Source organism: Neovison vison, chromosome 6, assembly GCF_020171115.1.
Source record: "Neovison vison isolate M4711 chromosome 6, ASM_NN_V1, whole genome shotgun sequence".
NCBI lineage: Eukaryota > Metazoa > Chordata > Mammalia > Carnivora > Mustelidae > Neogale > Neogale vison.
In genome coordinates, this window is record NC_058096.1 from 13246268 (window position 1) to 13262468 (window position 16201).

General features: G+C 48.5%; 1 protein-coding gene across 2 annotated transcripts in view; it reads left to right on the forward strand.

Moving 5' to 3' along the window:
* TIAM1 (TIAM Rac1 associated GEF 1) overlaps positions 1–16201 on the forward strand; it is a 202566-nt gene that overhangs the window by 132856 nt on the left and 53509 nt on the right. For both annotated transcript variants that reach the window (XM_044251032.1, XM_044251033.1), the window contains exons 12-14: positions 842–923; positions 6527–6613; positions 11970–12194. In XM_044251032.1, coding sequence (XP_044106967.1) covers positions 842–923; positions 6527–6613; positions 11970–12194 — 394 coding nt within the window. The remainder of the gene's footprint in view (positions 1–841; positions 924–6526; positions 6614–11969; positions 12195–16201) is intronic.

Below are 16201 nucleotides of genomic sequence, written 5' to 3' on the forward strand. Positions count from 1 at the left end.
AAAATGAATTAAACTAAATTCAGATAAAGTTTCTGGTGTGTGACCTGCAGCTTTCTGTTGCCTTTTTCCCCTCCCAAGATTTCTTGGGATTCTAGAGAACTGATTAATTTACATGCTTTAGTTTCCTAGCTAATTTGGTATAATCCAGCAGCTAAACAAGAATACCCTCCATTTATATAATTTGCTGTCCATTTCAGTTCTTTAACTTGTTGGGATCTATTGTACTACCATGAGCCCTTTGGACAAAAGTGGTTTGTGAACAGAAGAAAATGGAAGCACAGAGATTTCTCCTTATTTCTAAAAATCTGTTGTCAAGATCTTTTCAATCTCTTTCTGATTTTAATAAATTTTTCCCCCAGTACTGGGGATTTTGGGGGAAGTGCAGAGGGAGAAGAAGAGAGAGAATCTTAAGTGGGCTCCATGCCCAGTGTGGGGGAAGGGGGCTTGATCAGACGACCCTGAGATCGTGACCTGAGCTGACGTCGAGAGTCAGACGCTTTAGTGACCAAGCCACCAGGCGAGGCGTCGCGAATACTGGAGATTGTTTATGACTTTAGCCAATTTATTTCTCAGGTCTGTGAGAGGTACCAGGTGGGAGACGACACACAAAGTGGTGTTGAGGGCTTATTTAGAAACTGGAACCGTAGCTAAGTTGGGGAATAGGAGTTTGACATTTCTGCTGTGGTTCTTAATGAGTTCAGTTCGATAAAGGGGCTGGGATGTGATGAGACTTTACTTCCAAGTATCAATTGCGAGAAAATAGAGCCACAAAACGATGTCTATTCCTAGTAAGTTATTTATAATGAAATCCTCATCAGACTCCTCTTTGTCAACTTTTCAGCTGTACAAAGAAATTGAAATTTGCCCAAAAGTCACTCGGAACATCCAGATTGAGAAGTCAGATACGGCCAGTGATAATTATGGTACGTTTATTTTTCTTTGATCTTTGGTGTTTTTCAAGTTAAAGCAATTCCTGGGTAAATATGCACCTATTTACAATTCAGGAAAATGCCTTTGGGGCCTGTTTAGAACAGATAGCACATCTGGCTTCTGTGCTCTGCAGAGCAGCCAACGTCAGGAAAAAAGAGATATTTACTGTGGGTATGGGGAAGACTTCAGCGTAAATTTCATAACCTTAATCAGCAGGATTCAACTGTCATACAAAGGAAATGCCTGTATCGGGAGTGGATGACTTTATCTTGTGGTATACGCTTAGTAATGAAGAAATGATCTTTTCACACCTCTCTCCCTCAGATATACTCATTATTCTCCCTTCTCCCACAAATCATGTGAAAGGAACTCATTTGGGGGTTGTATGGGGGGCCCCTAAGACCACCCCTAGAGTTGCTGATTCACTAACACGACCCAGAGGACTCCGTATATAGTCCTACTCACGACCATGACTTATTACAGGGAAACTGAACAAAGCAGCATCAATAAAGGGGAAAGGCACACAGTGGAGTCGGAGGAAACCCGGTACAAGCTTCCCAGAGTCCTCCCCCAGTCACACAGCGCGTCCTTACTGTCCCCAGCAACAAGCAGACAGTGCCTGGGAGCCGTGGTCCAGTGGGGAAGCTTGTTGGAGACTCAGTGCCCCGACAGCCACATAGACACCCTCTGCCTTGAGTGTACCAGAGTCTCGGACTCCCAGGCGGAAAGCAGGTGTTGGGCGTAAACCATATTACTTGCACACATCCGAGACCCAGGGAGCCTCATGAGGGTGATGGGAACCCACCCGAAATCCAGGTCCCCAGATGCCAGCCAGGGGCCAGACCGGTGAACAGGCCTTTCGAAGACTAGCGCTCAGGGTTGCCATGATAACGCTCTCCCCGCTGTTGCCCACATCCTGGCGTCGTTGACTAGATCATCCCTTCCCCATGCTTCCGACTGCTTAGCATCACGCCGTGTGATCGGAAAAGCAGTGGAGCTGGTGTTTCAGCAAAAGACGTGGGGAAATTCATCCCACCACGTTAGTCAGGAGTGGCGGGCGTGGCCGTGAGGTAGCTCCGGACAGGGAAATGCCTTCCAAACGTCACCACGCATCCGTCCTGGGTTGGCTGGGACGCTCTGTGTGGTCCTCACTCCAGGTCGCGGGCCCCCGGCCGCTGCCACCTGGGGCAGGTGGTGAGATCAGGTGGTAAGCCAGGCCCTGTGCACCCCAGTGTCCTCCGGGGGGCAGGGAAGTATAGCCCTGCTCTGTGCAGGGAGGAGGGGAGCCTGGAGAGCCGGAGGGAATGACAGGAGCCTACGCTATATGCTCATTTACGGCTTCTCCCTGAGTTCAGTTTTCGGCTTTTTAGCATCTGAGCATCTTCAGGTCCTTTCCTGCGCAGCGGGAGGGCGCGGTCCTTCCGCACTCGCTCCCGCAGGTGCCCCGTCCTCGTCTCCGAACGCTCCCGAGGCCACGTGGCTTAACGAAGAGAACCTAATTGTGAACCCCGGTCACCGGCACGACGCCTTCCTGCTGTTTCCCTCTTGACCCTAAAACTAAAGATGTCGTAAATCCGGAGGATGTTTTCGATGGCAGAGGAAAAATGTCTGTGAAGGGCTTATTATGCCTCAGAAGCGTGCCCTTGGTCATTAAAGCAGTTACTGGGAGCGGTGCTATAAAGAAGCATCTGGGTTCTTCAAAGGAAGATGCACCATGCACTCTTTTCTCTTCAAGCAGCGAGAAGCAGGAGAGGGCTGAATTTCAAGCTCCTGATACGGAACTTTAAGGTTGACTGGTACTTGGACTCGGAAATGGGGCATAAAACTGCTGTAATTGTGTTATATATATATATATATATATATATATATATATATTTTTTTTTACTGACATGACTCAACCCACTTGCATTTCCACGCCGAAGGTGTTACAGCGCATCCGACATCTGCCCAGAACGTCTTGTCAGCTGCACTTCTCAGACCGTCTGATGTCTTCGGAAGCAGGGTTTTTGTTTCGTTTTGTTTTCCTGTCCCCCGCGGACCACCGCTGCTTTCGTAAACTAGGAGAGCTCACGCGTGGGGGTGTGCCAAGGTCACACGGCGGGGTTCTTAACGCTTAGTCTCAGTTTCTGTCCTTAGGCGACTGTCAGCAGCCAGCTGTGCTGGGATCCTGGATTGCACTTTCTAGAACCTGCTGCAGGGGCTACTCTGAGTTCACGCGGGCATAAGGTCTTCCAACAGCGTATTGATTGAGAAGTTAAACAGTCCCCCAATCCCGAGAGGCCCGGTTGCCTCTGAACTCAGAACCACCAGCGACTCTCCAAATCCAGCGTATCCCTACCGAACCCCAGCACCCAGGAAGGGCGCCTTCCTGCCGTGTCCCGAGCTTGGTATATGTGAAAGTGACTAGCGAGCGCCAGCGTACAAAAAGCTAATTACAAGCCACATGCTGCCCTCTGTCTTAGAGCACTTCAGGGAGGCGAATAGCACCTAATAATCCAACGGATGGAACCACTGGGAAGATTTGACGCTTCCTTAATATCTCCCGGTTGCCCTTCCCACCACCTCTGCTGCAGGGTATTTGCAAACCTCGTTGAAATCAGATCAGGTAGTTAGGAGATGAAACATGATCGCCTCGGCTGCCTTGAACTCACCTGGGATGCCTCGACGCATCGTTTAAGGAACATTCATTCCTTGTTCTCCGGGGACTGCCGCTGGTGTGCTTCGGTCGTGTGAACCGTTTCTGTCAGAGGTGCCTTCACTTGGCCCATTCTCTGAATTTCCCTGTACCCTGGAATCTGATTTTGGGTACTTCCCTGCTGTTTCTGATGTTGTCATGATTTTTCTTTGGCTATAGATTTTAGTACGAAGAACCTTCTGGTTGGTTCTCACAGGACTTTGTCACCTTGGTTTCTTTTCTTAGTTTGAATCACTTCCGTCATTCTCGAGAGCAGTTCGGCACTCGTGGTGTAACTGACGGCCTTCCGAGGGGGCGGGTACGTTGGGCTTATATTCTGTAACTCCTCCTGCCTCCTATCGGCAGTCTTTTGGGGCTACTTTACATTCATCAGCCTGGGAATTAGATCGTTATTATCCTATTTAAAAGGAAAAAAAAAATCTCGCCTGTACTGATTAACTGTTAAAATCAGTGTTCTTTAGTAACCTCAAAATAACCCAGCTGTAGGATGTACCCTATTTTCTTCGTATCTGTCAGTGTCGAAGATGGGTGTAAATCCCTCCTCCCCCGAGTGTGCACTTTCCTGACATCTTGAAATGGAGGCTGCTCTTGGGGACCCTGAGAGCCCTAGGGATGTCTGCTGCGCAGCCGAATGAGGGGAAAGCTGCCTTTCTGAACGCTGAGAGGGACTGCTGTTTGCTTAACACTAAACGGGTGTCTTTTGATAGGATTTCCAGCGCAGGGCTCAACTGCTACTAACTTTGTGCATGTCGGCTTCCACTTGCCTGATCTTCCAGAAAAAATTGCTAAAGCTTTCTTCAGCAATCCTGTCACAGAGATTCGCCACCAACTTGGGGGGTCCGATCTGTTTCGCAGAGCCCTATTTGCCCAGTGCCAATTTCATGGTCAGCCGAGTCTTTGTTATTCTCTCTTGGTTATAAAAAAGAAGACCAAGAGAAGAGCGGATGGGGCAGAGGAACAGCTCAGCCTTCTCCACTGACTTTGGCTTAAGGAGGTTTGGATCCTGTTTTCCACCGTCTCCTGTTCTGGTGGCTTCAGGTGGCTTTTCCCCTAACACCTTGGCATTTACTGCTCACTTTAGTTTTTGTTTTTTTTTTTTTTTTTTTTTTTTTTTTTTTTAATATATTTGACAGAGAAAGAGAGATCACAAGTAGGCAGAGAGGCAAGCAGAGAGAGAGGGAGAAGCAGGCTTCCCGCTGAGCAGAGAGCCTGATGTGGGGCTCGATCCCAGGACCCTCAGATCACAACCCTAGCCGAAGGCAGAGACTTAACCCACTGAGCCACCCAGGCTCCCCCTCACTTTAGTTTTAATAGAGAAAGAAATTTGGCCTCAGAACTTTACAGAGTCACAACATTTCAGAAAGGAGATTCCTGTATTTAATGAATCTTATCCATTCTTTCTTTTGACCTAACCCTCGGTTCTGCATTTATTCTAACGGATGAGGAAAAAAAATTCTCTCCTGAAACAGAGATGGATAGACCTATTTTAAGGCTAATGTCCACGTCAGTAGCTCATGTATAAAATTGTTTTTACTCGAGTGAGGCTTCGTGAACCGTAATCGGAAAGTTGCAAGTGGCTGTAAGAATGGAATTAAAAATAGGAGTGGAAAGTCCTCAGGGCGTGGCCTGTGTTGTCCCCATCTGAGGGAGTTATGGTACTGGAGTGGGCGAGGACAGTTGGTAGTTTTGCCCGTGTGTGGGTATCCATTTCCTGGTCCTGTGAATGAAACAGAAAAACACATATTTGTTATGACATGGCCTGAAAAGTCTTGATGATTCCCGGGGTCCCCATCCTGTAATTAGTTCTTCTGTGTTGTTGTTATTTGCTTATTTGTTCTTTAAAACCAATGTGGTTTTTTCAGCCTCAAGGTAAGTACCTGTATAATGGGATTATTTTTCACCCAGACCTGAATGATGTCAGATCTTTACAACTGCTTTCATTCTTGTGGCTCTTTTAGGGATGTTCATCCAAGTTTTATTTGAGGGAAAGGTTGTACTGGTTGGGACCTTGCACTGGTGGATCAGAAGGAGGGTCGTGTGTGTGTGTGTGTGTGTGTGTAAGTAATCTCTACACATAACGTGCCTCTCAGGACGCCGGGATCAGGAGTCAGATGCTTCACTGACTGAGCCGGCCAGGCACCCCGATCTGGAAAGAGTTGTAATGAGACTCTCTAGAAACAGAGGTGACCAGGGCTTTGGGTCACAGAGGTGATCCAGTAGCCCCAGGATCAGGAGCGTCTCAGATCCCCTCTTTTTCAGAATGTAACAACCCCAGGATTAATGAGTAATGGGCTTTGGGCTCTGGAAGACTGGACAGGTAATAAGGCAATGTTAAGATCACACATTAGTAGAATGTGAAATCAATCCATTTCACTATAAAATAAGATTTGTCAAGTGAGTTGCTACTTAATCCTGTTTGCAGAATTTTATTAAATCAAACTAGTTGTCAGTACAATAGTACCTATGGCAGAACACACACCATAAAGTTGTCAGGTGTAATGTATTGTAGGACAAGGATTGGCTAAGAAGAGTCAAGAGGACCCAGGTGAGATAAGCTCATCATTCTGTTTGTGCTGGGGGGAGACAAGGAAGAACAAACACTGGCATATACTAGCGAGCAAGGTAAAAAAATAAAATCGTCTTCCGTTTGAGTTGGTAGGTAGGTAGTATGAGGACAGACGTACCTGGTAAGACTAATTTTTACAAGTAGTGGCTTTTTTTAAAGAGTTTTCCAAAAATACATTTTTCTGCTTTGCAAAAATAATACGAACAAGGAAAAACAATTGCTCCAAACTGTAACCAAAAACATTCAACATACGTCGTTCACAGCGGGTACTTCCTGCTGTTTGGTAAACATTCAGAAGGTGTGAGCCCTACCATTCTGGCTTCTGTGTTTTCTAGGGTTTTCACTTTCCTCTGTGGAAGAAGATGGTGTTCGAAGGCTGTACGTGAATAGTGTAAAGGAAACCGGTTTAGCTTCCAAGAAGGGTAAGTCGTTGGCTGTCTTATTCGTTTGTCTGTCTGCCTCTCCTAAATTCCCCTTGGGGTGTCTCTGGTGGTGCAGATTATTTGAACCCTGTCTTATTGAAAACCCTTGGAGGAATATGGATTTTATTCTCTAAACTCAGGTGGATAAGAAATGTCCCGTTCTTGGATTTTAAATCTGATTCTGAGCCCTTGTCCTTGGGGCAAGTGGGAAATTCCATTCTAGTCTGACATGATTGTCTTTCTCTACCAGGCAGGATGGTGTGGAAGTCCTAGGGGGGTTTTCCCGAAGCAGCATTTGGGAACACCCCCCTGTGTTGGCCCCCGCTGCCATTGCCTCTGTCCTGAGCCTGCAGATCTCTTTCAGAGTGGATGTTGTCTTGCTCCCATTCATGGAGAAATCTCAGCAGATGTTGGGAACCTAGGGCTTCAGGATCCCGTCTTCTTGCCTGGCACAGAGAGCTCTCCTCCGTCCCACCCCGCCTGCAGCCCTACGAGGGCTCACTGGAGTCCGGGTGACTTGTGAAACCTCAGCTCTCTTTCCTCTTTGTGCTCAGAGAGAATCTTTTCAGCCTAGATTTTTTGCTTCCTGTGTTAGTTTCCTTGGGCTACAGTAACAAATGATCACAAACTGAGTGATCAGAAACAACAGGAATGTATGCTTTTCTAGTTCAGGAGGCCTGAAGTTCAGAATCAAGGTGTGGGCTGTTTTCCTTCTGGAGCCTCTGAGAGAAAAATCTGTTCCATGCCTCGTCCTTGCTTCCAGGGCTTGCTGGCGGTCCTCAACATTCCTTGGCTTGTGCCTGCCCCCCTCCAGTCCCTGCTCTGTCGTCCTGTGGCCTTCTTCCCTGTGTGCCTCCGTGTCTACGTGGCCTTCTTAGAAGAATACTGGTCACTGGTCTTAGGGCCCATCCTAATCCAGGATGGTTTTATCTCAGCTCGGTTACATCTGCAGAGACCCTGTTTCCAGCTCAGGTCACATTCTGATATTCCGGGTGGACATGAATTTTGGAGGACCCTTTCTTGCCCACCATACTTAGCATAAGCACATCTCACAGGTAGGCAGGGCTCAAAATCCACCTTTCTTTCATTCTTGTTACAGAATTCTTAGTTTCCATCCAGGTGGTGGCAAAATCATACCCGTTGAATGGAGAAGACCAAAACATCTGGGTCACTTGGCCTGAGATATTACACACTTGGCCTTGTGTCTGCTCATTTAGAGCCGCTGAGTGGGGCAGCCAAGGAACTGGTAGAGTGCCCTCCCTTGCCACCTCCTTCCGTGTCTTGGCACAGTTTAGCTCTGGGTGTTCATGACTTACGAGCCACCCGCGCAGGTGACCTCGCCCTGTGCTGTAAGCCAAGGATGGAAGTGTGACAAAGGGCAAATAAAGTCAAAGTCATTTATCCACTGTTCTTATGGAGGAGGATTTTCCTTCTGTCCTTTCCAAGGCCAAAGGCAGCCTGGAGGCCAGGGTCTGACACTGTGTCAGGGTCTGGAGGCGGGGGCTGGAGCTGTAGCTCAGCTAAGAGTAGAGGAAGGTAGGGTTCCTACACCTTCAAACCCAAAGGCTGATTGTTATCTCTAGCAGCGCGCGGAGAGTGTGCCTGTTGGCGTCGGTGTGGAGGTGGGGAAATGTGCAGCCTCGGCCTCAGTCACTTCCTGTTTTAGTTCTTTGAATCCGGGAACCCTGGTGTTAGATAAAAACAAATGGTCTTTTGCTCCAGCCCACCGGCCCCTGTCGTCCTGTTCTCTGTACACTGAAGAGTGATGGCCATTTGGCCACCTGGGTCACGAACACCATCCTAATACCCGCTCATAGAAAGCAACGTCAAGAAAGATATTTAGGTGATAGTTTTTTGTTGTTGTTGTTGTGTTTTAATGTTATATCTGGCCTCTATGTGCAGACCTCTGGGTCATCACAAAACATTCTCCTCCTTTAGCGTCCGATTTCTGTTTTACCTCATTCTTTTTTTTTTTTTTTTAGATTTTTTAAAAATTTATTTGACAGAGAGATCACAAGTAGGCAGAGAGGCAGGCAGAGAGAGAGGTGGGGAGGGGAGCAGGCCCCCCGCTGAGCAGATGTGGGGCTCGATCCCAGGACCCTAAGATCATGACCGGAGCTGAAGGTGGAGGCTTAACCCACTGAGCCACCCAGGCGCCCCTACCTCATTCTTCATAGACTGCGTTGGATGCCCATCACCTTCTAACTAAGTCTTTTATTTATTTTTGGGAGCCACCTTGGGCTTTTGGCTTGTCCTGAGCTAAGGGTTCATCCCCCTCTAATACCCACCTACCCCTCTGCTGGATCTCACATTGGCTGTACTTACAGAATTGACTTTTTTTTTTTTTAAAGATTTTATTTATTTATTTGACAGAGAGAGATCACAAGTAGGCAGAGAGGCAGGCAGAGAGAGAGAGAGGAGGAAGCAGGCTCCCCACTGAGCAGAGAGCCCGATGCGGGACTCGATCCCAGGACCCTGAGATCATGACCTGAGCCGAAGGCAGCGGCTTAGCCCACTGAGCCACCCAGGCGCCCCAGAATTGACTTTTTGAACCGAAGTATGTTCTTCTAACACTTCTCTCTCTTCAGCTCGGGCCTGTCCTTCTACTCTTGGGGTCACCCGAGGCCGGGATCTCGCATCTCACAGGCTGCCATCGACGTGTTTTTCGGATGGCTGCACAGCACAGGGCCCAGTTGAGAAAGCCACGTGCGTCTTTCTCAGCATCTTCTAGACGCTTCATTTTGCCACGGCCAGTTACGGGGATTGCTTCTGGGAAGGCCCTCCCTGGTTTTCTGTGAGCGAGAAGAGCTTTCCCTTTTCTTCTGCTGTGTATTTTTTTTTTCTTCTGCTGTGTATTAACGAGAGTTCGCCTCTGTTGAAATAGATCCTCCCTGTGCTCGATGCTGTGCTTAATCTCCCTGAGCTCATTGTCACTTTTACTTAGGAGGAAACTGGGGCTGGGAGAGATTCAGTAACGTGCCCACGGTCACTGAGCAGTTACACGGTGACATGGGGACCAAAGACCCCGGTGGGGTGCTCCGTGGCTCACTCCTGCTGGGCTGCCCACAGTCACGTGTTAATACTGAGAATAAGTCCCTTAGCCAGCTGCCTAGAGTCATTTTCTAGGGCTGCTGTAATGACGACAAACTTGTGGGGGGTGTGGTCGGGGTGTGTAAAGCAACAGAAATGTATTCCCTCCCGTTCTGGAGGCCAGAGGTCTGTGTCCTCTCGGAATTCTCTAGGAAGAGCCCCTCCTTGCCTCCTCCAAATGCTGGTGGCTCTGAGGGTTCCGTGGCCTCCAGCCCCCGTGGCTGCCCCTGTTTCTACATGGCCTTCTCCTTTCTGTGTGTCTTTTCAAAGGACATCGTCAGTGGGTTTAGGACCCACCAGAAAATCCAGCTTGGTCTGTCTCAAGATCGCGTATTTAATTACAACTCTGCAGATTCTGTTTCTAATAAGGCCCCATTCACAGCTTCTGGGACATGGATGTATCTTTGGGGGGCGTCCCCGTTTGTCCTACTACACACTTTGGTTCTACCATTCATAGTGAACCTGGAAGGTCTTGGAATGAAAGAAACAAACTTGGGGCACCTGGATGGGTCAGTCGGTTAAGCGGCTGACTTTTGATTTCGGCTCCGGTTATGATCTCAGGGTTGTGGGATCGAGTCCCGCTTTGGGCTCTGTGCTCAGTGTGGAGCCTGCTTGAGATTCTCTCTCTCTTTCTCTTTGTCTCTCTATGCCCCTCTCTCAAAAAAACAAAAACCCAAACTCATAGATGTTTAAGTCCTTTCTTCTGTTCTTTGTATCACCTCCTCTTATATCTAAGCAAAAGGGTTGTCTCCAAGAGAAGACTTCAAAAAACCAAAAACTAGCTACCTTTCGCATGGGGGAAATTTTGTATTTTCAACTCAAATGCCGTGATGCCAGAATCTTTTACCTAAAAATGGAGTGGTTAGCGTCCCAGAAGCCCGCCTCCATACTGGGAAAAGTATTGTCCTTTCCCTGCCATTGCCTTCTCACTCAGAGTATCTCTTAGAGTATCTTTTTTTTTTTTTTAAAGATTTTATTTATTTATTTGACAGACAGAGCTCACAAGTAGGCAGAGAGGCAGGCAGAGAGAGAGGAGGAAACCAGCTTCCCACAGAGCGGAGAGCCTGATGTGGGGCTTGATCCCAGGACCCTGGGATCACGACCCAAGCCCAAGGCAGAGGCTTAACCCACTGAGCCACCCAGGCATCCCTCTCTTGGAGTATCTTATGCTACAAGACGGATGTCAAGTAGTTTGGAAACCGGAGTACAGATGACCAGGGAGTATGACTTGGTGAAGCTGGGGAGTGAGAATGTCTCTGGGGAAATACTTTCCCGTGGCTTCAGAGGTGGGATCTGTGGAATCTGCGTGGCTTCTCATTTCTACAGCTCATTCCTTACCTTTCCCTTCACTCACTCCCTTTGTCGAGTTTGCTTTTCTACTTGAGTCTATAAAATAAGAATTGGACTCTTTTTTTCCTTCCTAGCTGAAACAATAGTTCGGCTTTTTCCACGTTCTGCTCTGCCCTCTCCCTTTCTCAAACGGCTGACATGTTCTCTTAACATCAGGTTGAAATCCCCCAGGGAGGGTCCGTCACAACCTCTTGTTCGTTTGGGTTGGGCTACTTCATGGTTGCTCCTTTGGGTCCCTTCAGCAGCTCTCCCAGCGTGCTTTGCAAAAGCAGCGGAACCTTCCGGAACCTTCCGAGAGATACGCACTCCGAGGTCCTGATATAGTTCAGCGAAGGGAGGAGGGCGTAAAATGATCCTATTTGGTTCATAGATTGTGTTGGGGATCGAGTCAATTTCTGTGGTCGTGGCCAGAAGCGACTCCCCGCATGCTGGCTCCCAAGCTCATTCCATGGCGGTGATCAGGAGATGTTAGCGGGCTGTGCCACACGTGTGCACTGTAGCATGTGCGTGTGCAAAACCTACTAATTGCAGTAGTCAGAGCATTTCTGCTTCTCCCCCCAAAACTGAGGATAGCAGCCAGAAGTAGCATTTGTGAGGAGGAATTGGCCGATGCCCAAAGCATAGAGATTTGGGAAGGAGTCAGTGGGTTTGGTCGGTATATTCAGGACAGGTAGGCATGCTGTCACATCCGTGTCCAGAACCTTCTGGAACCAAGGCCCTTGTGATCTCCTGATCCTGGCTGTGGAGGACGGGCCCCCCCCATGGACACCAGCACCGGGGCTGGGAGGCCCGTGACGCGGGAGCCCCGCGTGCCCTTTCTCGGGCCTTCTGTGCTGTCGCGATCTGACTTGTCCCCGCTGCAGCGGCTGCTTTAATGTGTGTGTGAAATGAAACATTTTCCGTCTCGCGTTGGCAGGCCTGAAAGCAGGAGATGAGATTCTCGAGATCAGTAATCGGGCTGCAGGCACCCTGAACTCCTCTGTGCTCAAAGATTTCCTCGCGCAGCCGTCCCTGGGCCTCCTGGTGAGGACCTGCCCTGAGCCCGAGGGAGGCGTGCAGCTGCTGGACTGCCCGCCCCACCGAGCCGACGGCCCTCTGGACCCCAGCGAGAGCCCCCTGGCCTTCCTCAGCAGCAACCCAGGTATGGCTGCGACGTGGACCGTGCGCGGTGTGTGAGTGTGAGTGAGTGTGTGTGTGTGTGTGTGTGTGTTCCACCGGACTGGGGCCAGCAGGATGTGTGAGTGAGATGAGCTGCTTCCCGAAGGCGTGCTTCCTGTTAATTTCCAAGGTTCAGGGGACTCGTGTTCTCGTGAAATACGTGTCTGGTCCCCAGTCAACCTGTCCTACATGGACAGCTTCTGCGTACCATTGGCGTTTGTTATTGTGGATCAAGTCAAATGGGTAGAGACCATTGTCTCTTGGCTGTGGATGGAGATGACAGAGAGAGAAGGGCCAGGAGGCACTGGGGCTCTGGGGCCCAGCTCTGCCCTCCACGTCACTGTCCCCCAAACCATTTCCCTTCTGCGTGAGAGAGGCCGTAAGTTGCCCAAAGGGGACATGCATCAGAGCTCCTAAGGTCGGCTTCTCTTGGGCTCCCCCGATGTTGTGTGTGAGTGTGAGTCCACACGCAGAACCATCCCTGTCCCAGTGTTGCTCTCTCTGCTCACGGCTTTTCTCCCCATCCCTTTGTAACCTTGCGCTCCTCCTAAAAGAAGCAACCAGAATGCTACCTGCCCCTGGAAGCCTTCCTAGTAGTGGACCTACCAGAGCTAGTTCTCTCCTCTGGGTCCCTAGGGCCCTCCAAAGACATCTTTCACGTGGGCCCTGATCATGTGATACTCTTCTTACTGGCCTGTCTCTCCCTTGTCCCGAATTTGTGTCCTGGGACGAGCGTACATCTTCTTCCTGTGCTCCCACAGGTGCCCCGTCCCCGTTGGGCGAGAGTCCGTGAGTGCATCGGTCAACAGCATTGTCACTTCCTTCCTTCCCCGTGATTGTAGAATTGGGGTTGATTTTAGTAAGTTGGGGTTTTGGTCTTATTTTCTTTCTAAACCTTGAGTTAAATTAAAAAAAAAAAAAAAGTCTTCAGTTTCAAAATCTGGGGGTAGGTGCTTGGATTATTCTTGCCCTGCCCATTGTTTTTCAGATTCTCTTCTGAGGTTTGGCTCCATGAGAGTAAATCGCTGGCAGAACCCTTGTGAGAGTTTCTTTTGCTCAGTAGCTGTCGCAAGAGTTTGGCAAGTTGAGGCTTCAGAAAATTGATGGCACCTATTTCCGTTGAGTTCCTTGAGTCATGATGTCATTTCAGTACTCACATCCCCGTCATGTGTTTTGTTTTTTTTACTTTTTTGTTTTTTAAGATTTTACTTATTTATTTGACAGAGAGATCGACACACAGGGAAAGAGAGAACACAAGCAGGGGGAGTGGGAGAGGGAGAAGCAGGCTTCCCACCAAGCAGGGAGCCGGATGTGGGGGTTTGATCCCCTGACCATGCCTGGATGATCCCTGGATACTAGGATCATGATCTGAGCCCAAGGCTGATGCTTAAGGACTGAGCCACCCAGGCGCCCCGACCCCCATCAGATTCTTAGAACAGGACTCCCACATATGCTCAATGGGGAATGGAGACCACGAAGGCTGTTCTTTTGTGTGACCACGAGATGGCAGCATCGATCCCATAAAACTCCAAGGAGCGAGGTTTCTATAATAAGACTTTGAATGAAGTATGTTGTGTTAGATTGGGTTGCTTAAAGGATTTTTTATAAGATCTGGATGTACATACTATGAAAGACAGTGTGTGCACAACTTTTTTTGAAAATTTTTTTTCCGTCTGCGCCCTTCTGGTGGATTATGGTTATAAAGCAGGGGTCGGCAGACTATAACCCCTCAGTCGTAGGCAACCCACAGCCTGTTTTCGTAAATAAAGTTTTATTGGGACACAGTCATGCCTGTCATTTATGTCTTGTCTCTGGCTACTTCCTCACTGCAAAGGCAGAGTTGAGTAGTAGTGACAGGGACCTGTGGTCTGAAAAGCTGAAAATATTCACCATCTGGCCCTTTACGGATAGTTTCCCTGAGAGAGTGTGACTGGAATTGTTCACAATTGGCCCCTTTAAAGGTCATCACTATTTTAGGAGTGTTTCTTCTTTTAACAAAATTGTGCGTGTGTGTGTCTGTGTGCATTTTGCAAATTTTTATTAAAATTGTTTTACATAGGGACGCCTGGGTGACTCAGTCATTTGAGCGTCTGCCTTCGGCTCAGGTCACGATCTCAGGGTCCTGGGATCGAGCCCCGCAATGGGCTCTCTGCTCAGCAGGGAACCTGCTTCCTCCTCTCTCCCCCTCTGCCTGCGTCTCTGCCTACTTGTGATCTCTCTCTCTCTCTCTCTCTCTCTCTCAAATAAATAAATAAGCAAAATCTTTAAAAAATTGTTTTACTTAAAATGTATTTGCATACAAGCATTTTAGAAATACTTGAGTATAGAATATAGACTATATATATCGTAGGTGTCCCATCTTTTATATGGCATTTTTTTTTAAGATTTTATTTTTATTTATTTGACAGACAGAGTTCACAAGTAGGCAGAGAGGCAGGCAGAGAGAGAGGAGGAAGCAGGCTCCCTGCTGAGCAGAGAGCCTGATGCAGGGCTCCATCCCAGGACCCTGGGATCATGACCTGAGCCGAAGGCAGAGGCTTCAACCCACTGAGCCACGCAGGTGCCCCTATATGGTGTTTTAAACCTGACTACTGACCTTTACATACTGTGTATGACCTCCGTTAGGCCAGTCACCTTTGAAGGCCGAGTGCTGAGTCCACTGAACTGACCGGTGTTCAGAACGTGTTAAAATTTCCAGTTTGGAATCACTCTTAGAAGATTCATTGATTCCTTTGCTTTTTTTTTTTGGTTGAACGATACGTTGGCTCTAACATTCGTTGAGTGAGGTGCTGAAAGTCATTATGGTGACGGGGCCGTGACTGTGTTCTCAGACTTAAATGTTCGCGAACGTTCTGTTTTTTAATCGGTTCACCTTTTAGTATTTTGCAATGATCCAAAATCCTTCAGAACAAAGTCTTCTGAGTCCAAGTCAGATCTCTAAGTTGTCTTCAGCATTAATAAGTTCCAGAAGAATTCGCAAATGCTCCGGGCTGTCGCAGCCCAGCTGGGGTGGCTGGAGGGGGAGCCTGAGTTTCAGCCTCTCTGCCTTCTGGTTGCTACTATTTCCTAGTTCCTGTTTAACCGTGAAAAATAAAAGAGACATGTAAACAGGATAAAATCACCTGAAAGATGGCTCCATAATGAGGCCGAGATAAAGCAGCGTCTGCCGACAGCTGCAGTTAAAATAGCAAAGAAAACCACTAGCAAAATGGTACAATGGGGAGGCTGCACTATAGCCTTAGTCTAAATTTAGAAGTAGCTAAAAATAAACGTCCTGAGGGGCCAGTTTGAGGCCTGATGCAGGGACCATCTTAATGGCGGTCACAGTGCGTGGTTGGCAGCCTTGACGGAGGGCCTGGCACTGTCTCAGGGCCCCGGGGGTCCTCGGGAGCCCTGACCGGTGCCTGTCCACGAAAGTTCGGCCCGGCTGCTCACTCCATCCTTCAGGCCCGAGGAGGCAGGCTTGGGCCAGTCCTGCCCTCAGAACCCTGACTGCAACAGGGAAAGAACTTTCAGTTCTGAGCCCCTTTTTCTCATGGAAAGGTTTGTTTCCTGTCTGAAGGCATCACACCCGAGTGGCTAGGAATGGGCTCTGGGACCAGGTTTCTCGGGACTGAGTCCAGTTTTCTTTTTTTTCTAGCGTTTATCAGTTTCATCTCTCCAAGCCCCCGTGTCCTCATGCATCCAATGGGGATATTGCCACAGTCCTCTCTCGCTAAATTGTCGTGAGGGTGAATTGAGTTATAAAAGTAAAAGTGTTTAGGTTTTAGGAAGTGCTCGATAAATGTTCCACATTCGAGGCACGTGAAGATTTCCTGGCTTGTAACCAGAGGCTGCTCACGTCGGATCTCACCGGTCTCTGCCTCGCCCACCCCAGTCTGCAGCGGGTAAATTACCTGATGACTTTGTTTATGAATACCTTCCTTAAGTATTTTCCTCTCCCGGGAGGGGGAAAGAAATGAGAGACATCTGGGCCCCTTTTCAGAGATG